The 21262-nt window shown below is 51.0% G+C and overlaps 1 protein-coding gene across 2 annotated transcripts in view; it reads right to left on the reverse strand.

The window, feature by feature from the left end:
* Nucleotides 1-980: 980 nt before the first annotated feature.
* The window catches only part of CADM3 (cell adhesion molecule 3), a 31104-nt gene continuing 10822 nt past the window's right edge, over nucleotides 981-21262 (reverse strand). Inside the window, exons 2-10 of one of the 2 annotated variants that reach the window (XM_084865897.1) lie at nucleotides 13518-13619; nucleotides 11424-11564; nucleotides 10209-10361; nucleotides 9342-9479; nucleotides 8845-9015; nucleotides 6544-6634; nucleotides 6008-6177; nucleotides 3083-3208; nucleotides 981-2096 (exon numbers count right to left, since the gene is read on the reverse strand). In XM_084865897.1, the coding sequence (XP_084722023.1) occupies nucleotides 1978-2096; nucleotides 3083-3208; nucleotides 6008-6177; nucleotides 6544-6634; nucleotides 8845-9015; nucleotides 9342-9479; nucleotides 10209-10361; nucleotides 11424-11564; nucleotides 13518-13619 (1211 nt within the window). In that variant the 3' untranslated portion in view covers nucleotides 981-1977. The remainder of the gene's footprint in view (nucleotides 2097-3082; nucleotides 3209-6007; nucleotides 6178-6543; nucleotides 6635-8844; nucleotides 9016-9341; nucleotides 9480-10208; nucleotides 10362-11423; nucleotides 11565-13517; nucleotides 13620-21262) is intronic. The other variant, XM_084865898.1, reaches the window with a different exon arrangement.

Consider the following 21262-nt stretch of genomic DNA (forward strand, 5'->3'; position numbering starts at 1 on the left):
GAAGCAGGCAGCCGAGCCAGCGAGCGACACGGTGATCGATATATTGAGGGTGGCCCTCGGAGATTAGCATAGGAGAGTTAGAAAGGTTATAAAGATACACGGTCCCCTCCCGGCCCCCGGCCCCGCCCCCGCCCCGACAGACGCACAACACAATGGTCCCTCTCCCCGCACTCCCGGTACAAATATGGCTTCTGTGTAATATGGACAGAGTGATTGAGCTCAGAGAGGCAAAGTCAACTTCCCCGAAGCGGTGCTAGGAGACAGGAGCCGCTGCGAGGGGGGGCCTGGGCTTGGAGGGGCGGCCGGGCGCCCAGGGCCCTCACCCACTGCTGGGAAAGCCGCTCACTGTGACCTGAACTGGGGAGGGGGGCGGAGGCCTGCGGGTGCAGCCGCCCCCCTGTGCACACCCCTGGGTGTCAGCGGGGAGGACATGCCGGGCGAGGGTGACAGCAGCGCCAGGGGGCATCCGGGATCTGAGGCCGGGCTGCTGGCTGGACCGGGAGCCTGAGCAACTCATCTCTATGGCAACCAGCTCAGGCCTCAGAGGAAGACAGACAATCGAAAGGAGGGGTGGCGGTGGGAAGAAGGGACGTTTCTCTCTCTCCAGCCCTCAGCTCAGCGGGCACGGATGTGCCAGGGGTGGTTCTAGGATCGGGGCCGGGGACAGGCCGAGTGACCCTGACTCCACAGCTCCGAGAAGGGAGACGGGGCGGGAGACGGGGCCGAGGTCCATGCTCCGGCGAGACCGATGGACAGCTGAGCACGAACCTGTCCCGGGACTGCTTTCTCCACGACAGGTGCGCACTGGGGGTGGCAGGAGGTGCCAGGATGAAACAGCCTCGCCCGGGAGACACCCCGCTGGCTGGGGGTCCTCTCCTCGAAGGCCCTCCTTCCCGGTCCCAGGGCCGCCACCTGCCGGGACCCGCTCGCTGCCTCTCTCACACACAGATGTGCACACAACACACACATCCACACACTCACAAAGTTCACATTATCTTCTTTGTTTGGGCAGGAAACAGCTCAGTGCAGCGAAGCTCCTTTTAGTGCTTGTGTGGTTATATCTGCCTGGCTGCTGGGAGGGGGGACAGGCTGAGGGGCAGGGCAGGGCGGGAGGAGGGGATGGTAAACAATGCCATAGGAGGAGTGGTTGCCCAGCAATAGCCCAGGGCTGGGGCAGTGAGGGCCCCTGGGCAAGGGGAGCGGGCAGTGGCCTTCCTGCGGCTGCTGGAGCCACGAGGGACTGCCTGGCCCTGCGACCCCACGGGCGGCTCCTGTGCAAAGGGCCTGCTTCCTACATCCGGGGGACAAGGGGAGGTGGGCCATCTCACATCCTGTCTCTCCAAACCCATCCCCCCCGGGCGGGGACCACGTCCTCCCTGTGTGGACGCCCTGGGCCTCTGCCTGCCACCTGCAGGCCGCCTCCTCAGGGACCCCGTGGGTTCCTGTTCCGGGAAGAGGGACCGGAGAGCAGGGAGCATTGTCTCCGTCCCCCTCCCGCTCTGCTCACAGCCTCCCCGGCCCAGGGAAGTCCAGGCAGCTGCTCTGTGCAGAGGACCGAGGGCTGATGCCAGCCCCCCGCCCCCCATAAACCAGCCTGCCCCATCCTGTCCTTACCTCCTCCCGGTCTTCCTCCTTCTCCTCCTCTTCCTCCTCCTCCTAAAGCTCAGGGGCTTTGCTCCTCTCGCCCCAGGGCCCCTGCCCCTCCAGCCCGGAGACAGGTTTGATTTGGGGTTGTTACAAAAATAATAATAACCCAAATGCAGAGAAGCCAAGGAAAGGGCTGAGGACAGCCCTCCCTCCCCACCCCCTCCCTCCCCATTCCAAACCGAGTACAAAACCGCACCCAAAGCAGACATTCTGTACAGGGGTGGGGGCTGGGGAGCAGGCGGGAGGGCGCCCCCGGTGGCTCTGTACAAGTCCGAGTTGGTCGTGGCCCCAGAAGTCCCCGTGGGGCCCGGCGGGCGCAGGGCGCGGCCCCTAGATGAAATACTCCTTCTTGTCGTCCCCGCCCGACTGCCCGCCTTCCGCGTTGATGATGGCTGTGTCCGCGTCTGGCGCGTCGTCGGAGCCTTTCGCTTCGTGTGTCAGGTAGGTTCCTGGGGAGGCACAGAGGCTCCTCTTTCCAGGAGCGGCTTCCAAACCTCTGAGCCCCCTTGCCCACGCCCCTCCCACCCACCGACCCACCGGCCACCCCAGGCCCGGCCCGCTTCTCCTGGTCAGAGCTTTATTCCTCCCCATCAGACCTAGCGTGCACGTGCTGCCAACACCCCTCACTCACCCCACCCCTGTGAATTAGTGAGTGCTGCCTTTACATAGAGGACCTCAACAATACTGGCAAAAACGTGTGTGTGTGTGTGTAGATGTGCATGTGTATCTATGTGTGCCTGTGTATGTCTATGTGTGTATATATGCGTGCACATGCATGTGTCTGTCTGTCTGTGTGTAGATTGCATGCATATGCTAGTGTTTGCATGTGTGCACACATATTTACATGCGTGTATAATGTGTGTGCTTGTGTGTGTCTCTGTTTGTATGGTGGTGCTAGGGGAATTGGCATGTCGGCTCCCTGTGCAATGCAGTAGAGAGCTGGCTAGACTGGGTAGTCTGGCTGCCGCTAGAAGTTACAAGGGGAACATCTGAGAGGAAGGCATGTGAAGAGAGGCAGTGAGATGGCGTGCGGATAGGAGAGAGGAAACAAGAAGAGGATCTTGTGGAGACCAGGGGGGGGAGGGGGGGGGGAAGGAGGTCAAAGGTCAAGAAACAGGAGGCCAGACAGAATGACAGGGAAGGAAAGACATGGCTCGAAGATGCAGATTCACTGTCCCTGCTGAAGGCAGAGAGCTGTGGTGGCGGAGCGCGTGGGCGCAGCAGCTGGCTGAGTGGGAGGTTTGGTTCTGTGGGTGATGAAAGGGCAGTGCGGCTCCGCCGAGGGGCCAGGGGGCCCCAGTTCTGCCAAGGTGCCTGTGTTCTTCCTCCTCAGACCTCGGAGGGGCTGCCTGGTCCCCAAAGGCCCTCCCTGCAGCCAGCTCCCACCTGCCTCCCTCCCCGCGCCCACCCCTCCTCCCGCGCCCCCATATCTGACCTTTGTGCCGAATCAAGTAGTGGCCCAGGAAGATGAACAGGATGAGCAGCAGAAAGACAATGAACGCCACGATCCCGCCAATGATGGCGTGGTAGGTGCTGGTGGAGGAGGGCACCGGACTGGGGTCTGGAGAGTAGGGGCAATGCACACCGTCAGCCTGAGAAACCCCGTATCCCGGCATCTCCGACCTGGCCACACGCAGTCTCCCCCGGCAGAGAACACAGGCTGAGGCCGGGACCACGGAGTGGGGTCGCTCAGTAAGGGGATGGGCCTTATTATGTTTCTCACAGTGTGTGGGACATAGCCATGTCTACAGGCATTAATGTGCTCATGAATAAATAGAGACATCTCCTCCAATTAACCCTTGAAGTTGAATTCATGACCCTGAAGTTTGACCTTCACAAAGTCCAAGTTCATCACTTGAATGTTTAGATCGTCTCTTAACCTCTCTCTCCCTCTCTCTCTCTCTCTCTCTCTCTCTCTCTCTCTCTCTCTCTCCCTGGCTGCTTCTGTTTCTCTATTTCTTTCTTCTAATCTCTGGGCTTTCAGAGTATTCCTTCCCTATCCTCCATCCCTCACACTCTTCTGTCCGCGTGCTTTTCTGAGATGGATTCTCCACAGGGGCTTCTCAGCCTGTTCACCCTTTGCCCTGAGATCATCAGAAAAGGAGCAGAAAAAGACTGACAGACCCCAGAACTGGGCACTTTGTAAGATGCACCTTACAAAAGTGACAGATGGCCACCCCTGTCCTGAAGACCAGGAGGAGTTTGAGTTCCAGCCAAACCCAACCCTCCAGCAAGTCTCAGCAGGAGAGTCTGCGACTGCGTTCCTCCCCACCATGCAGAGTCTGTGGGAAGCTGAAGATTTCCGCCCTGATGCCTCCAAGGATGGCCGATGTCTCTGCCGTCAGAGAGCAGACCTGTCCTCCAAAGCAGCATCCATGGAGGATCGATGCCAACCGCGCAGAGGGGCCAGGCACGCCCAGGACAGCCCCAGCCAGGGCAGAGTCCCAAATGCCCGGGAACACAGGGCCCAGGCTGATGAGTCCAACGTTACCCTCAGCATCCATGTGACTCCCACCCATGGGAGAGCTGCTGTTTTTCCACAGACTCAGCTTGCATCTGGATGCCTCATTGACTCCTTAGTCTATATTTTGTCTCTGCCACCTTGTCTCCTCGGGCTTGATCAGGCCGGCTTTAAGAGCCGTGCCTGCTTGTGCCTTGTTTAAAAAGAAAACGTTGATGCTCTGGTTTTTCATGTTCCACTCGGGAGGGAAGGAGAGGGTGACCCCAGGGCTCCATGATCTGATGGGGGCGTGTGATGGTGCAAGCGACAGGAAGCAGCCCTTCTCCTGGGGAGTCCGTGAGACCCAGTCCACAATAAACACAAACCCTGGGTAATTTTTCTAGCGATTAGGGAAACGGAAATTCCCTAGACAAACGGGTTCCCATAGCAACATGACCTCCTGGGTCCTCCACGACATTTAATTTCATTCCAGGCAGGTGGAGTCAGCACTGCTTAGGCTATTCCTGCAAGGAGGTGCAGTAACTCATTCTGCCATCAGGGGTCAGCACTGGGAGCAGTTTGAACAAGACCCACTTTCCAGCACAGGGCACAGAGGACCAGCAAGAGGCCAACCATGGGGTACAAGAGCTTGCTCTGGCTGCCAATCATCACCCAGCCTGACTGCGGGGAGATATGGGGGTGGACACCGAACCTCAGGGCCCGTCCTTGCTCCAGGCTTCTGGCTCTGTTTGTTGTGCTGAGACCGTCCCCCCATGCTGAGATCTGCCCGGGGTCAGATCCGCCCCAGCCAGACACTGGGGGCCCTTGTCCCTGGGAGCCTGTCCGTGGGAGAACTGCTGTTTTTCCACCGACTCAGCTTGTCTTGACGCCTCATTGACTCCTTATTATATATTTTCTCTTTCCTACTTTGTCTCCTCAGGCTTGATTAGGTCGGCTTTAATGGATGTTTCACTCAAGGGAGCCTCCATGTTCCCCTGACAATGCATTTCCCTCTTCTCGGGAAAGGCTTGTAAGACTTCCTGGCACGACCCCACTCCACTGCTATTGGGTTCTGCAAAAAAATCTCCTGCCCAGCCCGGCCAGCATGGCTCAGTGGTTGAGCATCGACCTATGAACCAGGAGGTCAGGGTTCGATTCCCAGTCAGGGCACTGGCCCAGGTTGCAGGCTGCATCCCCGGTAGGGGGCCATGCAGGAGGCAGCCAATCAATGGTTCTCTCTTATCATTGATGTTCCTATCCCTCCCTCTCCCTTCCTCTCTGAAATCAATAAAACATGTATTTTTTTTTCCAATCACCTGCCCACTTTCCATAAGGGAATTCTGCGTCAGCTTGTCTCTTCCCCTGACCTGGGTTTTACGGTTGCACCTTTTGGTAAGAACGTCAGAGAAGAGGCATCGCCAGTTCCTCTAGAAGATATGGCATCTAGGGAAAGATTCCGACTATTTCTCAACAGAGTACAAACTTATCTCCACATGCGGCCTTGACCCAGGTCTGCAGGAGTATGCGTTCTGTCCCCATCCCCGAAGCAAGTCTGCGAATGGCCTGTTGCAAAGGACAGGCATCGACAGCCATACGGGAGAGGTTCCGGGGGTAAACACAGGATGACCATTCCTGCTGCCAGAGTGTGTGAGGTTGGAGACGGTGCCACTGAGTCCTCCTGGCTAAACAAGGCCTAGGCCAGCCCTACACCCTGTTGAACTTTCCTTAGTGCTCATTTCAGGGGGGATCTGCAGCTGAGACTTCAGGCCCTCAGTGGGGGGCTGCTGTCCCTTTAGTCCACTCCAAAGCACCATCTGGGATGCTCTCGGGGTGGACAGAGAAAGGGAGAGAGTGGTCTGAGAGGGGAGAGGGTGGACAGAGAAGGGGAGAGAGGGCGCGGGGGGGATGGAGGCGGCTCACCGTTCACGTTGAGCGTGTAGTAGGCCTTGTAGCTGCCCAGGTTGCTGATGGCCGTGCAGCCGTACGTGCCGCTGTCGCTCTTGTTGAGGAAAGGGAAGATCAGGGCGCTCTCCTGGGTGATCTTCAGGGGCGGCCCACTGCCCTCCTTCTCCCACAGGTACTGCTGGGGGCTGCGGAGAGGTCAGGAGAGAATAGGTCAGGGAGCTAAAGGGAAACAGAGATAACGGAGCAGGGAAGTCGGGGGCTGTTTGATGAAAGCTCGAGAGGGTCTAGGGGCCAGAGACACAGAGCTGCTCAGAGGCAGGGGGAGGGGTATCGTTTGGGGTTCCTTATGGGAACCGCAGGGAACCCGTGGGGTGGAGAGCCCCTCCCCCCTTCTGCTGCTTGGCAGTAGAAACAGAGCATGGCTGTTGGCGTCAGGGAAAACGAGAGGCTCAGACAGTACAGAGGCGACAGGAAGATAGGAAGATGTTATGTGAAGATCTGGATCTGAGAGGGTGGAGTTGTGTTGGCGGCCGGGAAATGACTCCTCTTACACGGGGTTGCCTCGCCCCTCGCAGTGCAGCAGCAGCTTCTGGCCCTCGCGGGGATGTGGAGGGTCCGGCCTGATCTTCGCCGTTGGTGTGTCTGTGGAGAAGAACATGGTGTTCAGATCGCCTTGATCTCCAAAGCATCCTGTCACACACCACAGCTTCCACACTGGATGCCTCGGGAGGCCACGGGGCTATGAATCAAGACTTGGCTCCCCCTGGTCTTGTGAGCAGAGAGCACTATTGCCACTGAACGTGGCGGGGACTGGTGCTGCCACCTGGTAGAGGTAGGGCTCTGGAGGGTCTGTCCTTGGTGAGGACCTAAGACATGTCTAGCAGAGAGCTGAGAAGGCATGCCACCGGTTCATCTGTGCCTTGCACACTGCCCAGCGCATAAACAGAACTTCATGAACAGTTGTGACAGAACAAATACACTTGAACTTGCCTGGTGAGCTCACAACTTCTCAGTCCTCTCTGTTCTGGAGGGGGACTTAAACCGGTTGAAGACAATAAAACAGAATTTTTAATGCTCAGTCCAAAAATGAAGTGAGAGCATTGAAACAACAAGAGACAAGGGGGCATAGTTTGGCTGCAAAAAGGCACTGACACCATAGAGACGGGCTCTGCAAAGGGATATGGCATCTGCCACTGACACCAAAGGGCTGCTGAGGAGGCGAGGTCCAGGCAGCTGCGGAGAACAGCACAACCAGATGCTGGCTCGGAAGAATGGGTAAAGAGGCCGAGCTTCCCCTAAGACAGAACCAAGCTTAACCAGCTAATTAGCGTGTTTCAGTCAAATCAAACGGGACAAAGAGAAGCAGGCCCCACAGGAACCTCCAGCATAGTGCCTGGAGTGTAGCATTTGTCCACTGACCACTGATCACAGGTGGGCCAGAAAGCTCCCTGGAGAGGAATCGCCAGATGGCCGGTTCCTGACAGAAGTCTCTGGGACTCCGACAGCCGAGAGCTTCCTTCGCCCTGGCCTGGGCCCAGACTCAGAGGAAGAAGCCCAACGCCAGGGGCCTCGCCCTCAGAACTAACAATCAGAGAAACAAATCATAGCAACCTAGAACTCAAGTTTACCAAGCTCTTCTTTCGATATTGTTTCATTTATCCTCAAGAAAGTCCAGGGAAGTAAGCAGAAGCCACTAAGCGATGCCATGCTTTGGTGGAAATAGCACAGAAGTAGAGGCCAGAATCTGGGTCGTCAGCTTCCAGATTGAGAGTCGGCTGAATGGGAAGTGCTGCCACCCCAGACCTACCTCATGTTCAAGTTTCAGCAACAAGTTCAGCAATGACTTAAATGGCCTTCAAGTCAGGCCTGTATCTCCCAAAGGAAAGAGATTCAGGGTTTGAATTATTTTGGAAAAACACCCAGCCTTTAGATGAATTAGAAGAAAAAGAATACATTATTTTACAACTCTTCGTCTTCCAGCTTTGGGCTTTATTTTCCGTCCCCCTTGGATCCACCACTCAGAAAAGCTGTATTTGAAAATGTCCAAATTTCCTCAGGAGAGGAGGAAAGTTCACTGTCCATTCTCAAGGCAGATTCCTTGGAGGAAGGAGGATCCTGGGAAAGGTTAAGAGTAGTGATGATAATCGTGGACATGTTGGGTCAGAATCCCAGGAAAAATCAAAGAGCTGTGGTAAATAGAGGAGTACTTAGGAAAAGATCTAGGAATAATGATGCTGGAGCAATTGTGCTTCCTACGGCCTGCATTTTCTTGAAACCATCAAAAGCTAGATCAAGAAGAAGCCTCAGTAATCCCCATGTTCATCTTCTCATTTAGCAAGTAAAGTATCAAACTCAGGGAGGTGAAGCAATTTTCTTAGCATCACATGGTTCAGAAGTAACGGAGGGCAGACTAGAGCGCACATCTTCTGACTACTGGTTTGCTATAGTTGCCACTACAGCTTACAAGCTGGTTGCATGGGACAGGCCTACACCAGGGCTTGGCAAGCTTACCCATTGGGTCCAATCCTGCCTGCTACATGGTTTTGTAAATAAAATGTTGTTGGAACACACACTATGTTTGTTTGTTTACATATTATCTTTGCTACTTTCCTGCAAAAACAGCAAAGGTAAGTAGTTGAGAGAGAGAGAGATCATATGACCCGCAAAGCCTAAAATGTTTGCTATTGGGCCTTTTGCTAACCCTTGGCCTATACCACCACATTTTGTCTCATTTTGTTTTTACCTACCCAGGTATCTGTGCCTATTTTTTCACATACAGCCATCACCACTTTCCTTTTCCCCACACCCCACCTCATACCGGACTCATCTTCACCCACAAGCCCATGACATACATAAAACTTCAATGCGTTGAGAGGTGGATCTGTCAGCTTCTTTTATAGATTCGTGGTTCACAGAGCATGTGACGTCGACCCCATCATCCTCCCGAGTAACCGGGAACGTCACTGAGCTGCTCACGGTGAAGGTTTTGCCATTGGAGTCCTCCTGTATTCGGGTTGGTTCTCCTGGAGTAGACACACACACACACACACACACACACACACACACACACACACAGAAACAGAGTGAGCCCTAACACACAGATAGTGTGTGGGCCCCACTGTAGACATACAGATGGTGAGTTTCAACTTTGACAAACTTAGAAAGTTGTGAAATGGATATGTACACACATACACCCATGAGTGTACACAGAATATCTGTCACTCCCACTTTTTCCTTTTCCATCATGCTTTGTGTGCACACAGACATGCAGACATGCACCACTCCCTCTCTCATTCTCTCTGCCTCCCAGCACACCTCCTCCTGTAACCCCGAGGCAGGAGGGGCTTACCATTAAGCTCTTGATCCCCCTTCCGCCAGGTGAGCTGGGCTGCGGGTTTGCTCCCGGAAGACTGACAGTGTAGGGTGGTCGTATCCTTTTCCCGTAACGGTGACTTGTAGCCAGTGATGATGGGCTTCTGTGGGATTCCTACCAGGCACAGGGGATGGGCAGGATGTGAAGGAGAGGCCAGGAGGTTACCCTGGGCTCTCCCTGCTAAGATGGTCTCTCAGGGGGGGGAGGAGGGGTGGCAGAGAGGGGGGGAGGATACCTAAGTCCTAATGTGCTTTATGATGGGTAGAAAACTAGGTATCTTTCTCTTTGATCTCCTACCTAAGAACCTGGAAGAAATATCTGGGCAGGGAGGTGAAGGGGAGGGGAGAGGAGGCATGGTAGTATGGAGATAGATTATATGTGACCTGGCAACCCAGAGGCCAATGGGATGGCCACAGAATAAGTATGAAGCTCAAGGAAGCAAAGAAGGGAATTGAAATATAGGGTAAAATATAGGAGGAAAGCAGGTAAGCAACTGTGGTATTCAACCTGGACACTATGATCACAGGCTGCACGCACCTCCCATGTTTCCCTCACACAATCTTGGGAGCTCGGTGGAACAGACATCATCATCCTGCCGCTACCGGTTAGGAAGTTCAGGCTCAGAGAGAGTAAGAGGTCTGTCCCAGAGCAAATGGTAAGTAGAGGAGAAATTATTAGAAGTCAGTGCTCTTTCTATTTTTCTCCGTTGCGAAGGGAACCTGGGTTGAACTTTTCCAAAGGGCTCAGAGTCCTGCCTGGCTGCAGACTCCTTTGGGGACGCACCTAGAGAGGTCTGTTTGCACTAGAGTATGCGGCAGTGACTCTGGGGTCAGGGAACCTCACCCAGCACGGTGATGAGGGACTTGGCAGTTCTCACAGGCATAGTGAAGATGGAGCAGGTGTACTCGCCCTCGTCCGCCAGGGCCACGTTGCTGATGCTGATGCTGAGCTCATGGGGCGTGGACCTCACCAGCTGAATCCGATTATCTCGCAGGGCTGGCGGGGAATCGGGAGAGTGGGAAGGAAGGCTTTTACTGGTACCTTTCATGTTTATATCCCACCAGCTTCCTTGGGGGAAGGGGTATAGTGCAGCGTTTTTCAACCGCTGTTCCGCGGCACACTAGTGTGCCGCGAGATGTTGCCTGGTGTGCCGTAGGTGCAGACAAGACAAGAATTTTATAATTTTTCACTATTTTGTTTACTTAATATTTCATAATAAAGTAATTATAAAATACTTTTTTTGTGTTTATTTGATTCCTATTCAAGAGAATTACTTTATATATAGTCAATATAGGCACAGAGTTAAATTTTTTAACATTTTCTAATGGTGGTGTGCCTCGTGATTTTTTTCATGAAACAAGTGTGCCTTTGCCCAAAAAAGGTTGAAAAACACTGGTATAGTGTGATTTGGGGGGGGGGTGTGAAATCCTGCTCCCGAGTTTCAACAGTCTTTAGGCCGTTTTCCTGGACCACTGTCACAGCAGCCTCAGATCTACTCAGAAGACTATGTTGGTGCCGAAACCGGTTTGGCTCAGTGGATAGAACATCAGCCTGCAGACTGAAGGGTCCCAGGTTCGATTCCGGTCAAGGGCATGTACCTTGGTTACGGGCACATCCCCAGTAGGGGGTGTGCAAGAGGCAGCTGATCGATGATTCTCTCTCATTGATGTTTCTAACTCTCTATCCCTCTCTCTTCCTCTCTGTAAAAAATCAATAAAATATATATTTTTAAAAAAACAGCTTTAAAAAAAAAAAAAGAAGAGTATGTTGGATCTCAAGGGCCTCCTTGTGAGACTCACAGGTCAACACTTAGATTAGGCCGTCTCTTCCTGCTCCTTCGGGGTCAAGTCCACCCAGGACCCCATGAGACCACGGAAGGCTCAAGTCAGAGCTGTAATAGCCAAGTTTCTCTGAAACCAGCTGGGGAGCCCATGGCTTCTTGTTCCCTCAAACAACCATACCGTCCCCTGCCTCAGCTTCTGGGCTACAGGGACCGTTCCCCTCGGTGCTGCCACCCCCTCCCCAGCCCAGGGTTCCCTCGGAGAGAGATGGCTCTACCTCTCTTCTCCCCAAAGTACAGCGTCTGCTGGGCAGGGTTAGACCACTGCAGGGAGGAGTCCTCGGGGTCTTTCACTTGGCACTTGAGCTCCACGATGCCACCAGCCACCACTGTCTTATCGGATGTCCAGGGCTGACTGTCTGCAGGAGTAGAAGAGGGTTAGTTTCCGGAGCAAGCCCTAGTCTCTCCACCCATTTCTGGGCCAACATCTAATCCAGACCAGCCAAGGTCCAGGTCTCTGTGTCTCTTAGGGCAGGAGGAAGGAACAGGGGGAGGGAATAGAGGTGGTGGTGGTGGTGGGAACCTTATTTTCTTGTTTGGAATGCACAGGAAAACAGTTATCTTTTGAATATTTGCTTACCAAACTGGCATGGCCACACACATTTGGAGGAATAAAAGCCCTCCAAGTCTACACATGCCACTCTACATGTATCGTTTCTGATAGAGGTCTACCATTCACCTTGGAAAAGTCTACGCATTCGCCTATGTATCTGTCATTCTAGGATTCGCCTTCCTGCCACCACCTGCCTATGGAAGCAAGAACGGGAGAAGCAGTTGTGACTAATAATCCCCACACTGACAGCGAACAAAAGGCCGGGCCAGCCCTAGGCTGGCGCGTTCACTTACATAAGCAGCAGCGGATACAACTTCAAGCCACACAAACAAAACAGCTTTATAAAAACGGAAACAGTTGACACCGACTTTTCAATTCCTCCAACAATGGCTGCCCTTCATTCATCAGCTCCCTTAATATATTTCTGCAGTGTTAGGGCTACCCGCCTCCCAACGTACAAACCCCGTCACCATCCTGGTGTTAGAGCATTGGTTTTCCCTGATGTGGTGGAATCCCTCTCTCCCTGGTCATGTTACACAAACAAACAAGGACTAATCAGATATGATATGGACGAGCCGTTTGGATCCCAAATGTGCCTTCTAGCCAGGCATCAACTGTGAGCCCCTTGGACTGCGTGACTCTTGCTCCTCCTCCAGGTGTCATTGCTCCGTTTCCCCCGCAGCATTGCCTCTGATTCCCGTGATTGATTCCCTCATCTCCAGGACTGACTCTGGGACCCAATAGCAGTGACCTTCACAGAACTAAAATAAACACCTCCCAGCTGATTCAGAAACATCTACAGCATTCCTTCTATGGTGCAAAATCACTTAACCGGCATCACTTCCTCTGACTAGGAAGCCAAGAAACATCATTCCTATGTTCCCTAATGCAGTAACTCAGACCATCCCTATGCTCCCTATGGCACCGATCGTACCCCTCCCCTGTCGGCTATTCCTTTCTTCCTTGGCCACCACAGCTCCAGCGCCACCTACAACGAGCGCTCCCGGTACAGAAGGTGCACGTGCTGAAGTTGCTCTCAGACTTCAGGATAGCTGTCTCCACACTGAAGCACGAAGCCTGGCCACTGTTTCAGTGTTTAGAATCTGAATTAGAAAGGGATCGTAGGGACCATGGAATCCAATTCCCTCATTTTACATGTAGACAATGAGACCATGGCGGTGCGGTGAGGGCCTAAGCTCATTCTACAATACTTATCAGTGATTCCAGTTAGGACTCAAACTTCTTTCTTCTGACACTCGATGCAGTGCTTATGTCATTGGAATGCCCCTCAAGTAATCATCTAATTAGAATTAACGCTATGACTATGAGATTAATGGCCCATAGACGGAGCTGGCGGAGTAAATTTGGGAATGGTATATTCCTTAAGTATCTCAGTGAAAGATTTGGGAAGCCTTTCACTTACAGCTAGCTGTATATCAATGTTTGACTAGTTATTCCATTGCCCCTGGTTCCTTATAAAAATGTCTACACTGACTATGTCTTCCAGACCTCTTTATTCTGAGCAGTACACTCCTCCTGAAATCATTATATTTTTAGGGGGGAAAAAAAAGTGAGGGGACACAGAGGTCTACAGGAAGAAGGAGTGGGTGCTAGGGATGTTGGTGTAGAACTAAGAACTACAATGTCCGATGGAAAGTCGAGGAGGAGAACACAGGGTGAAGGCCACATGAGCGGGAAGTGACATGAGGATGGTCGCGGGCACTGAGAGACACCGAGATGAGGAGGCCTGGATTCTCACCTTGACTGACCAGCATGTCAGGAGTGCTCCAGAGTGTGGAGCTGATGGCCTCGTCGAGTGGAGCCAGAGTTCCCAGCTCCAAATCCTGCTCCTGCCAGTAGCCTGGGGAGAGAATCTCCATCAAGGATGAGCCCTACAGATGCGCTGCTGTCGTGTGGGATCTATACTCTCGTTGGTGGAGGTGGGAGAGAGCTAGGCCCCTGTGAAAAGTAGGTCCACCAGAGAGCCCAAGAAAAGGCAGGTTTCTCACCAAAAAAAAGTGACATTAACTAAAGTATTGAAAAAGGAAGCAAATCCTTCCTCCCAAGGGTGAGTTCAAGGAGGACACTAAGGTTTACAGCCAATCAGATCACGTTAGCGGCAAAAGAGCTCCTAGAGGTCACTGGTCCAGTTCTCCCACTTCACAGCGTGTAAAGGTTAAATGTGACCTGGGGGAGGTCACTACAGTGACAATTACAGAAAACCAAAGACTTCTCTTTCCTCACCCAGGATTCTCTCTGCTTCACTCTGTTATCTACTAAAATAATGAGAAGTTTAATAATTAGAAAATGCTTTTGCATTACTCCTTTTAAATGGCCTGTCAGAGCAGCCCTCCGGCATTATTACTACTTTGCAGGGTGGAAACAGAATGAAGTGACTTGCCCAAGGTCATATAAACAGAACACAAAGACCGGAAATTAAATGCCTGATCCAAATCCAAAGTTCTGCTTGCTTCTGTTAAGACCCTGCCTCTAAAGACAGACACCACAGTGAGGGCAGAAGCTGCCCACAGCCTTCCCAGAGTCTCACCTCTCTATTGGGTGCTCAAATTTTCAAGTTCGCCTCCTTCCTCCTCAGTCCAGTTGCCCACTTATATCACCGATTCTGCTCACTGCTCAGGCACAACAAATCCCTCTCTTCCTAGAATGCAGCCCACAAACCATTTTGTGCCTACACTGTGTCCAGGGCCTATTTCCCCAATCCAACCTGAAGGGGCGGAGGGACAAAGAAACAAGGAGATCTTTTTAGTCTCCCGCCATAAGCCCAGAAGTAGCCAATCACGTGCGCAGAACTCAGTGAGGTCATCGGCTGCTGAGCAGAGTTCTGAGCTGCTGGCTGCTTGTCCAGACCTGGAGTTCCCGCACTACTACCTGCTCGGTAGAGACCCTAGGGAGGGTGGTGGGAGAGGAAAGGGCGAGAGGAGAAGGGGGAGCTGGCACTAGGGGATGCATAGGGGAGGCTTGGGGAGGGACAGAATGGCACTAAAAAGAGTAGTGGCACAGGGGCTTACGGTCCTTGGAGAAGAAAGGGGACAGAGGACTGATGTATCAGAGGGAAGGTGGGGGGAAGGGAAAGGAGACAGGGAAAGAGGGGAAGAAATGGGAGATAAAGAGATTTTCTGCGTTTGGATGGAGGCTCTAAGAGACAGTTTCAGGGTTCGCAGGCCTTCATGGAAGCACCCCCTCTGCTGAGTTCCTCACAGACATGCTCTTGGAGATTTAGAAATTACTCTGTTCTCAGACAGACATGTTAATGCGCAAATGAGAGGGGGAGGAAAGCAGAGAAAACAGAGTCTGTTATAGGTAGAGAGAAGCAGGCAGAAAGGGGACAGAGCACGTGTTGGTGGAAAAGGCAGCCAAGATGAGGACCAGAGAGAGAAAGGTGGCCTGGGGAGGGAGGACAGGGCTCTCCCACCCAGCAGAGACCCTCCCTGGGTGTCGGGACCTCACCCTGCTGCCTTCTGTGGACATCAAGGATAGAGGCAGCCGGACGTTGGTGAGTGTTTCCTCTTATTTTTCAGTGGCTTGTGTGTTTGCGCTTATGCTGCTCCTACACACTGTAGGAAGCCAAGAGGTTGTGCTAAAATTTGGGGTGGTGGAGGGAAGGGAGGCAGCGGGGAGGGTCAGTGCTCAGCCCACCGTATGAGAACCAGGGGCACAAAATAAGCCCCGAGTAGGCCTCTGCTCAAAAGAACAGAGAAAATAGCCATCTCAAACCCCGGCATAGGGCTTGCAGTTTGCAGAGTGGATTTTTTCAACCGTGAATTCACTGAATGTCAAAACAACCTTGAAAGATAAGCAACTAGACATAATCGCTTTTTAGAGACGAGGTTTAAAGAGGTTCAGGGACTCACCTCAAAGCGAACACATAACAACTCTCAAGGACCCTCCTTCTCTCTCTGCTGGTACTCTCCAAGCCTTTCAACAGCTCCTTTTCCTCATAGCATTTCGGCCATTGTCATGCAATTTACTTGTTTAATTCTCAGTCTTCTCATTTAAGCCTTGAGTTGCTTGAGAGCAGGGGGCTTACCTTATTCATGTCTGTATCTTTGAAATTTAGCTCATAGCGGGCCCTGGCATATTTAATTGGTCTGGTCAGTCATTCTGTCGCAGCTGGCATGGTGCTATGCCTCTTTTTAATCATGTAGAGTGGGCATTCTGTCCCACAGCATGGATTTAGTCTTTACTCTCCTGCTCCTTTCCCCCCCTGCATTCTCACTTCTGCTCTCCTTGCTTCCATTCCTTCCCTCCTCCTGCATTTTGTTGTTTTTTGTTTGTTTGTTTGTTTGTTTTGTTTTTGCTTTTGCTTAGGATGAATAAATGAAATGATGGTTGGGTCATTCAAATTTAACTAAATTGTTCAGGTGATGGGACTGATAACTAAACAAATGATCTCCAATAAATGGCAATATTTGTGATATGCTTGATGTATCGTCCCCTGTAGGCTAACAGAAACTCTGGTTTGTATGTGTTTTAAGAAACTGCTGAAGAGCTAGATGTCTTATTTGCGCACCTGGGGTGACGGTTCTTCCTCTAATTTTGAGAAATACTTAAGTTTTCTTTCTCTTTGTGCAAAATTGTACACCTGTAATGATAATTGATGAATGGCCACTCCGTGGGAGCAGAGGAGTAATTATAATTCTATCAACAGGATAAGTAGGAGAAATTATTGCCTGGGTTGTGAAAGGCTAGTGCCTTCTTTGAATTTAGATCGTGCCAATTATTTATGACATCAACACAATTCCACCCATAGAGTCAGGCCGGAAAGGAAAACTTGAGAGAACTCTGAAAGGGCCCCGAGGACTTGGAAGTGGAAACCATGAGAATTCTCCTCAGGCAGGGGCTTTGGAAGGAATGAAAAGATTGAAACCACAGGACTGTCAGTGAGGGGAGGATCCTCTCATAGAAAAATAGGTGGTCATATTGATCATATAGTTTCCATGCATTGACTTCCATTGTCTACAGATCATATCCAGATTTGATAGCCTAGCCTTTAAGATCCTGTACGGGCTGATGCCAATGTGCCTCTCAGCTGTGTATTTCCTTTACTTCACTCACCCATATCCCAGACAGATGACTCTATTTGAATCCTTTTTGTAACCACTTTGCTTTCTTGCATACATCCCTATTCCTACAATAGCTGTTGATAATGCCCTTCACCCATCTCCACACATCTAAGCACTATTCATTCTTGAGGCCTATTTTCTGTGGCATCGCTTTCAAAACGTCTCCCCCGATTGTCCCCGGTGAAAATAATTTCTCATTTCCCGGAGTTACAACCCGTTATCTGCCTTCCTTAAATTATGCATCACTCTACTTTGTACTGCATGTTTGGGTTCCCTCCAAAATTATTCAGATCGTGCAGGTAGGGTTGATATCTGATTCATTTTTGTATCCAGCACTGGACCTAATACAGCATGTCACACATAGAGAGTGCTTGAAAATTATGTATTTAATAAATGAAACAGAGAGGCTGAGTGAGCATTTTCTACTGAGAGAACTAGGCTCAACATCTGCCAGCAAAGAGGCAATAGCAAACAAAACACAGTAAAAACAAATAGGCCATCCAAGAGGGTCCCCTATCTAGAGATGAAGTTCCGAAAGTACACAAGGTAATGGGGATCAATATTCATCGGTCACCCTCTGTGTCTCAAGATCCAAGTTAGTTGGTCTATATTCATTACTCCAGGATGGCCCCTTTAGTTGGTCTTCTACACATTAAGGATGAGTTAACTAGGACTCAAGAGACTAACTAAGGCTAAGAGAAGCTAAGTAACTCATCTAGATGATGGACTCAAAAGTGTTGAGGTGGGACAAGCTTTCAACTTAGATCTCTCTGACCAGGAAGCCCAGACTTCCTGCACATCTTCATGGCACTGCCTTCTTCACAGAGCGTGCCTTTGTATCTGTGGTTGTGGGGCAAGGGTTACAGAGGGAAGACTGTTGGCCAAGGGTGGCTCGCCCAAACAGTATTCACATCCTCACCTGCAATGTGATTAAAAAACAACCACAGGGCCGAAACCGGTTTGGCTCAGTGGATAGAGCGTCAGCCTGCAGACTGAAGGGTCCCGGGTTCGATTAAAGTCAGGGGCATGTGCCTTGGTTGCAGGCACGTCCCCGGTGGGGGGGCGTGCAGGAAGCAGCTGATCAATGATTCTCTCTCATCAATGTTTCTAACTCTCTATCCCTCTCTCTTCCTCTCTGTAAAAAATCAATAAAATTAAAAAAACAACAACAACAACAACAACAGGAAAGCAAGTTGGAAATGAGTGCCTGTGGTGATGGTGGCACAATCTGTGCCCACTGGTTGTATTTTTTATTGGGTTTCTGAACATATCTTCATCTATACCTTTGGGGGCTATTTTGTAAGAGCCTTGCAATGTGGGCCTCTTCAGTTATCAAAGCTACGGATGTGTCCAGTTAAAACTATGGTCCCATGTTTTCATAGCACTCTAATACCTATGCTAACAGCTAACATCATCTTCCTGTTTCCCTCAGCTGCCTTGGAGGTTCTGAATTCTTGGTTGATTTTTCCATGGGTTCAAGTGTCTTTAGGATTCCCACCATTTTAAAGGACAACAGAGCCCTGATTGATTGTTCATATTAAGAGTAGCAGAGGTAGAATTGGAAACTTACTAATGTGCCTCCTTAAACATACACTGGCACCTGTGGATGAGGTTTTCACCTCGCACATAGTAAGTGCTCAATAAATGTTTGTTGAATAATAAGTGACTCCAATGAATCAGAATGTATTATCTCTCCAATTTAGATGTTGCTAGTAGGGAAGGCTCTGAGCCAGTACAATCTCTGATTGCTTGGGTCTTATATCTTCCTTGCCCTGTCTTGGGAATCTAAGGTACATTGGCCAGAGGGTCAGTGTGCACAGGTGCACATTTAGGATGGTGGGACAAGGGGACAGGACTCTCCCACATAACTGTTGCTGTCCTTGACTGTGCTTGGATCCAGACCCCCACTTCACAGACCAGAGAAAATCAGCTCCCTGAGTAAGAGTTGATGGTGATGGTGATGGTGATGATGAGTCAGCATTTCTCTAACCGCAGAGTTAAAAATAATCTTCATCTCAGCCTACTTATTTCTCATGACTACTGTGACAGGTGGGTGGAGGAGTGCTATCTCCAAGGGGAAAATATGCTGAGAGCTGTAGCCCAGAATACTAAGGAACACACTTTTATTTTTTTTCAATATATTTTTATTGATTTCAGAGAAGAAGGGAGAGGGATGGGGAGAGAGAGAGAGAAAGAAAGAAAGAGAGAAACATCAATGATGAGAGAGACTCATTGATAGGTTGCCTCCTGGATGCTCCCTACTGGGGATTGAGCCCGCAACCCAGATATGTGCCCTGAATCAAACTGATGCTCTACCCATTGAGCCAAACTGGCTAGGGCACGAGAGGCACTTTTAGAAAGGTTTACTCACTCCCATGCTGGGGCCCTGATTCTTCCCTAACCTCAGACACATAGCAAAATCTTATGCCACACACTAAAGAGAACAGCCATGGCAAAATCAGAATCAGAGCTTAGCCTTGGAGCTTTTCTTTACGCCCAGAAGCCAATCCCATCTGAGTCCTGATTTAGGCAAAAAACTCCAAAATTTGGGAAGTCACTTTGTCTTGAGAGATTTCAGAGCACAATACCCTGATCAAGAACAAGACTCCCCTTAACTCTCCAGATGCCCTCGGACTGCAGAAATCACACTACTCCTCTGAAGTCACGGTGCAATTTCTTAGTATAAGACTTTGAGGGACTGAGCGTCGAAATATTTCTTATTTTCTGCTCTCCATTCCTTTTGAGCTGTCTGCCCTTCCTTAAATTCCCAGCTGCCGAATATTCCCAGCATTACAGGGCAATCGAACAAAAGCTGGGGCCACCGAGGTGGGGGTCACTCTGTCATCTGAGATTATCTGTGGCTCCAGGTACTGCCTGTGCACTTCCCTCTCTTTCTGCTGCTCCTTGGGGACAGGGCTGTGTGATCCCCGAGGATCTCCTTGCTGAGCTCGGTTATGGTCCAGGTCACATTTCCTTCACAACTCAGGGCTCAGACACGCTTCAGCGGCCGCCTGCCTCCCTGAGCCAGGCCTGCTCTCCCACTCATGTCCTGCCACCCTCTTTCTGGCTGGACTACTGAGCTCCTGCACCTCCTCGTTCCCTCCCTCCATTGTTCTTCCTGCTGCTGTCTGGTGTTTCCGCAGTCTTGTTTACCTACTTTCCTTCTGCTCCCAGCAGCCTCCTGGGCCCGAAGTCACCACGCTCAGCTTTACTCTCCTCTCCCAGGAGGCTTTGGGGAGAAAGTGAAAACAGGTGGGAAGAGAAGCTTCCCTCCAAGACCCTCACCTGCTGCTTAGCCTGCAGCCTGGGGGAGGAGGCCGGGATTTACATAACCTGCACGGTTAGGTTAGCCGATCCAAGGCTTAGGTTCGCCAGGGGCTGATCGGCGCTCAAACAGGCTTATTGTTGGGCACTGGCAGACACCTTTGGTTCCATCCTAAGCAGGTTGCTGCAAATGAGAGGCTTTGTTTCCCAGGCCTGGGCTGGCCTGTGGCTAAGCTTTTCCAGGCCCGATGGCAGAAGGGAACTTGGCAGGTCGCTGGCTAGCTTGCCTGTGGTGGGCCTGAGGGTGAGGTTAAAACAAGAAGCTCATCTAGGTGTTAACCCCCTTTTCACTGAAACAAAACAAAACAAACAACAAACAATAGCCCAGTTATTCCAACTTTACTATGTCATGAATATTCTGTGTATCTCCTAAAACCCTGCCATCAATTTGTATGTCTGGTCATTTTTTACAGCCCCTAATGGCCAGCTGTGGTTATTTTTAAGATCTTTTTTATTCTGCCAGACAGGATGGAGCTGATATCCTTTTAAACCCCTGTTACCACAGTTCAGTCATTCCTCACCTCCTTCTGTTACACTTAATTCTTCCCAAAATATTTTCCCTCCTGTGATTCTTAGAAGCATAAACTTGTAGAGTTGACCAGAATCCTAAGTAGCATCTAACGCAACCCTCTTATTTATTTATTTTTTAATTGGTTCTAGAGAGAAGAAGGGAAGAAAGTGGATGGGTAGACACACACACACACACACACACACACACACACACACGTGATAGAAACTCCAGTTGTTGCCTCCCTCACCTGGGTATGTGTCCTGACTAAGAACTGAACCCATAACCCCTTAGTGTTTGGGAAGGTGCACCAACCAACTGAGCCGCACCTGCCAGGGTAACCCTCTTATTTTAAAGATGAGGAAATGAGGCTCAGAGGGGCTTACGGACTTGAGCCCAGTAGCAGGCAGCAGGTGGGAGCTGTGTCGTAGCCTGGCCTCCTGAACTCATTGCCATTGGAAAGCAGGTCTCTGCACCAGCTAATTCAAAGGTTAAGTTTCCATTTAGTGTAACTTCACTTCCAGTGGCATCTACCCTTTCTGATCACCATCTTTCTATGCATTGTTGTGAGAAACCCCAGGATCCTTG

This window comes from Pipistrellus hanaki, assembly GCF_964339955.1.
Source record: "Pipistrellus hanaki genome assembly, chromosome: 18".
NCBI classification, from domain to species: Eukaryota; Metazoa; Chordata; class Mammalia; order Chiroptera; family Vespertilionidae; genus Pipistrellus; species Pipistrellus hanaki.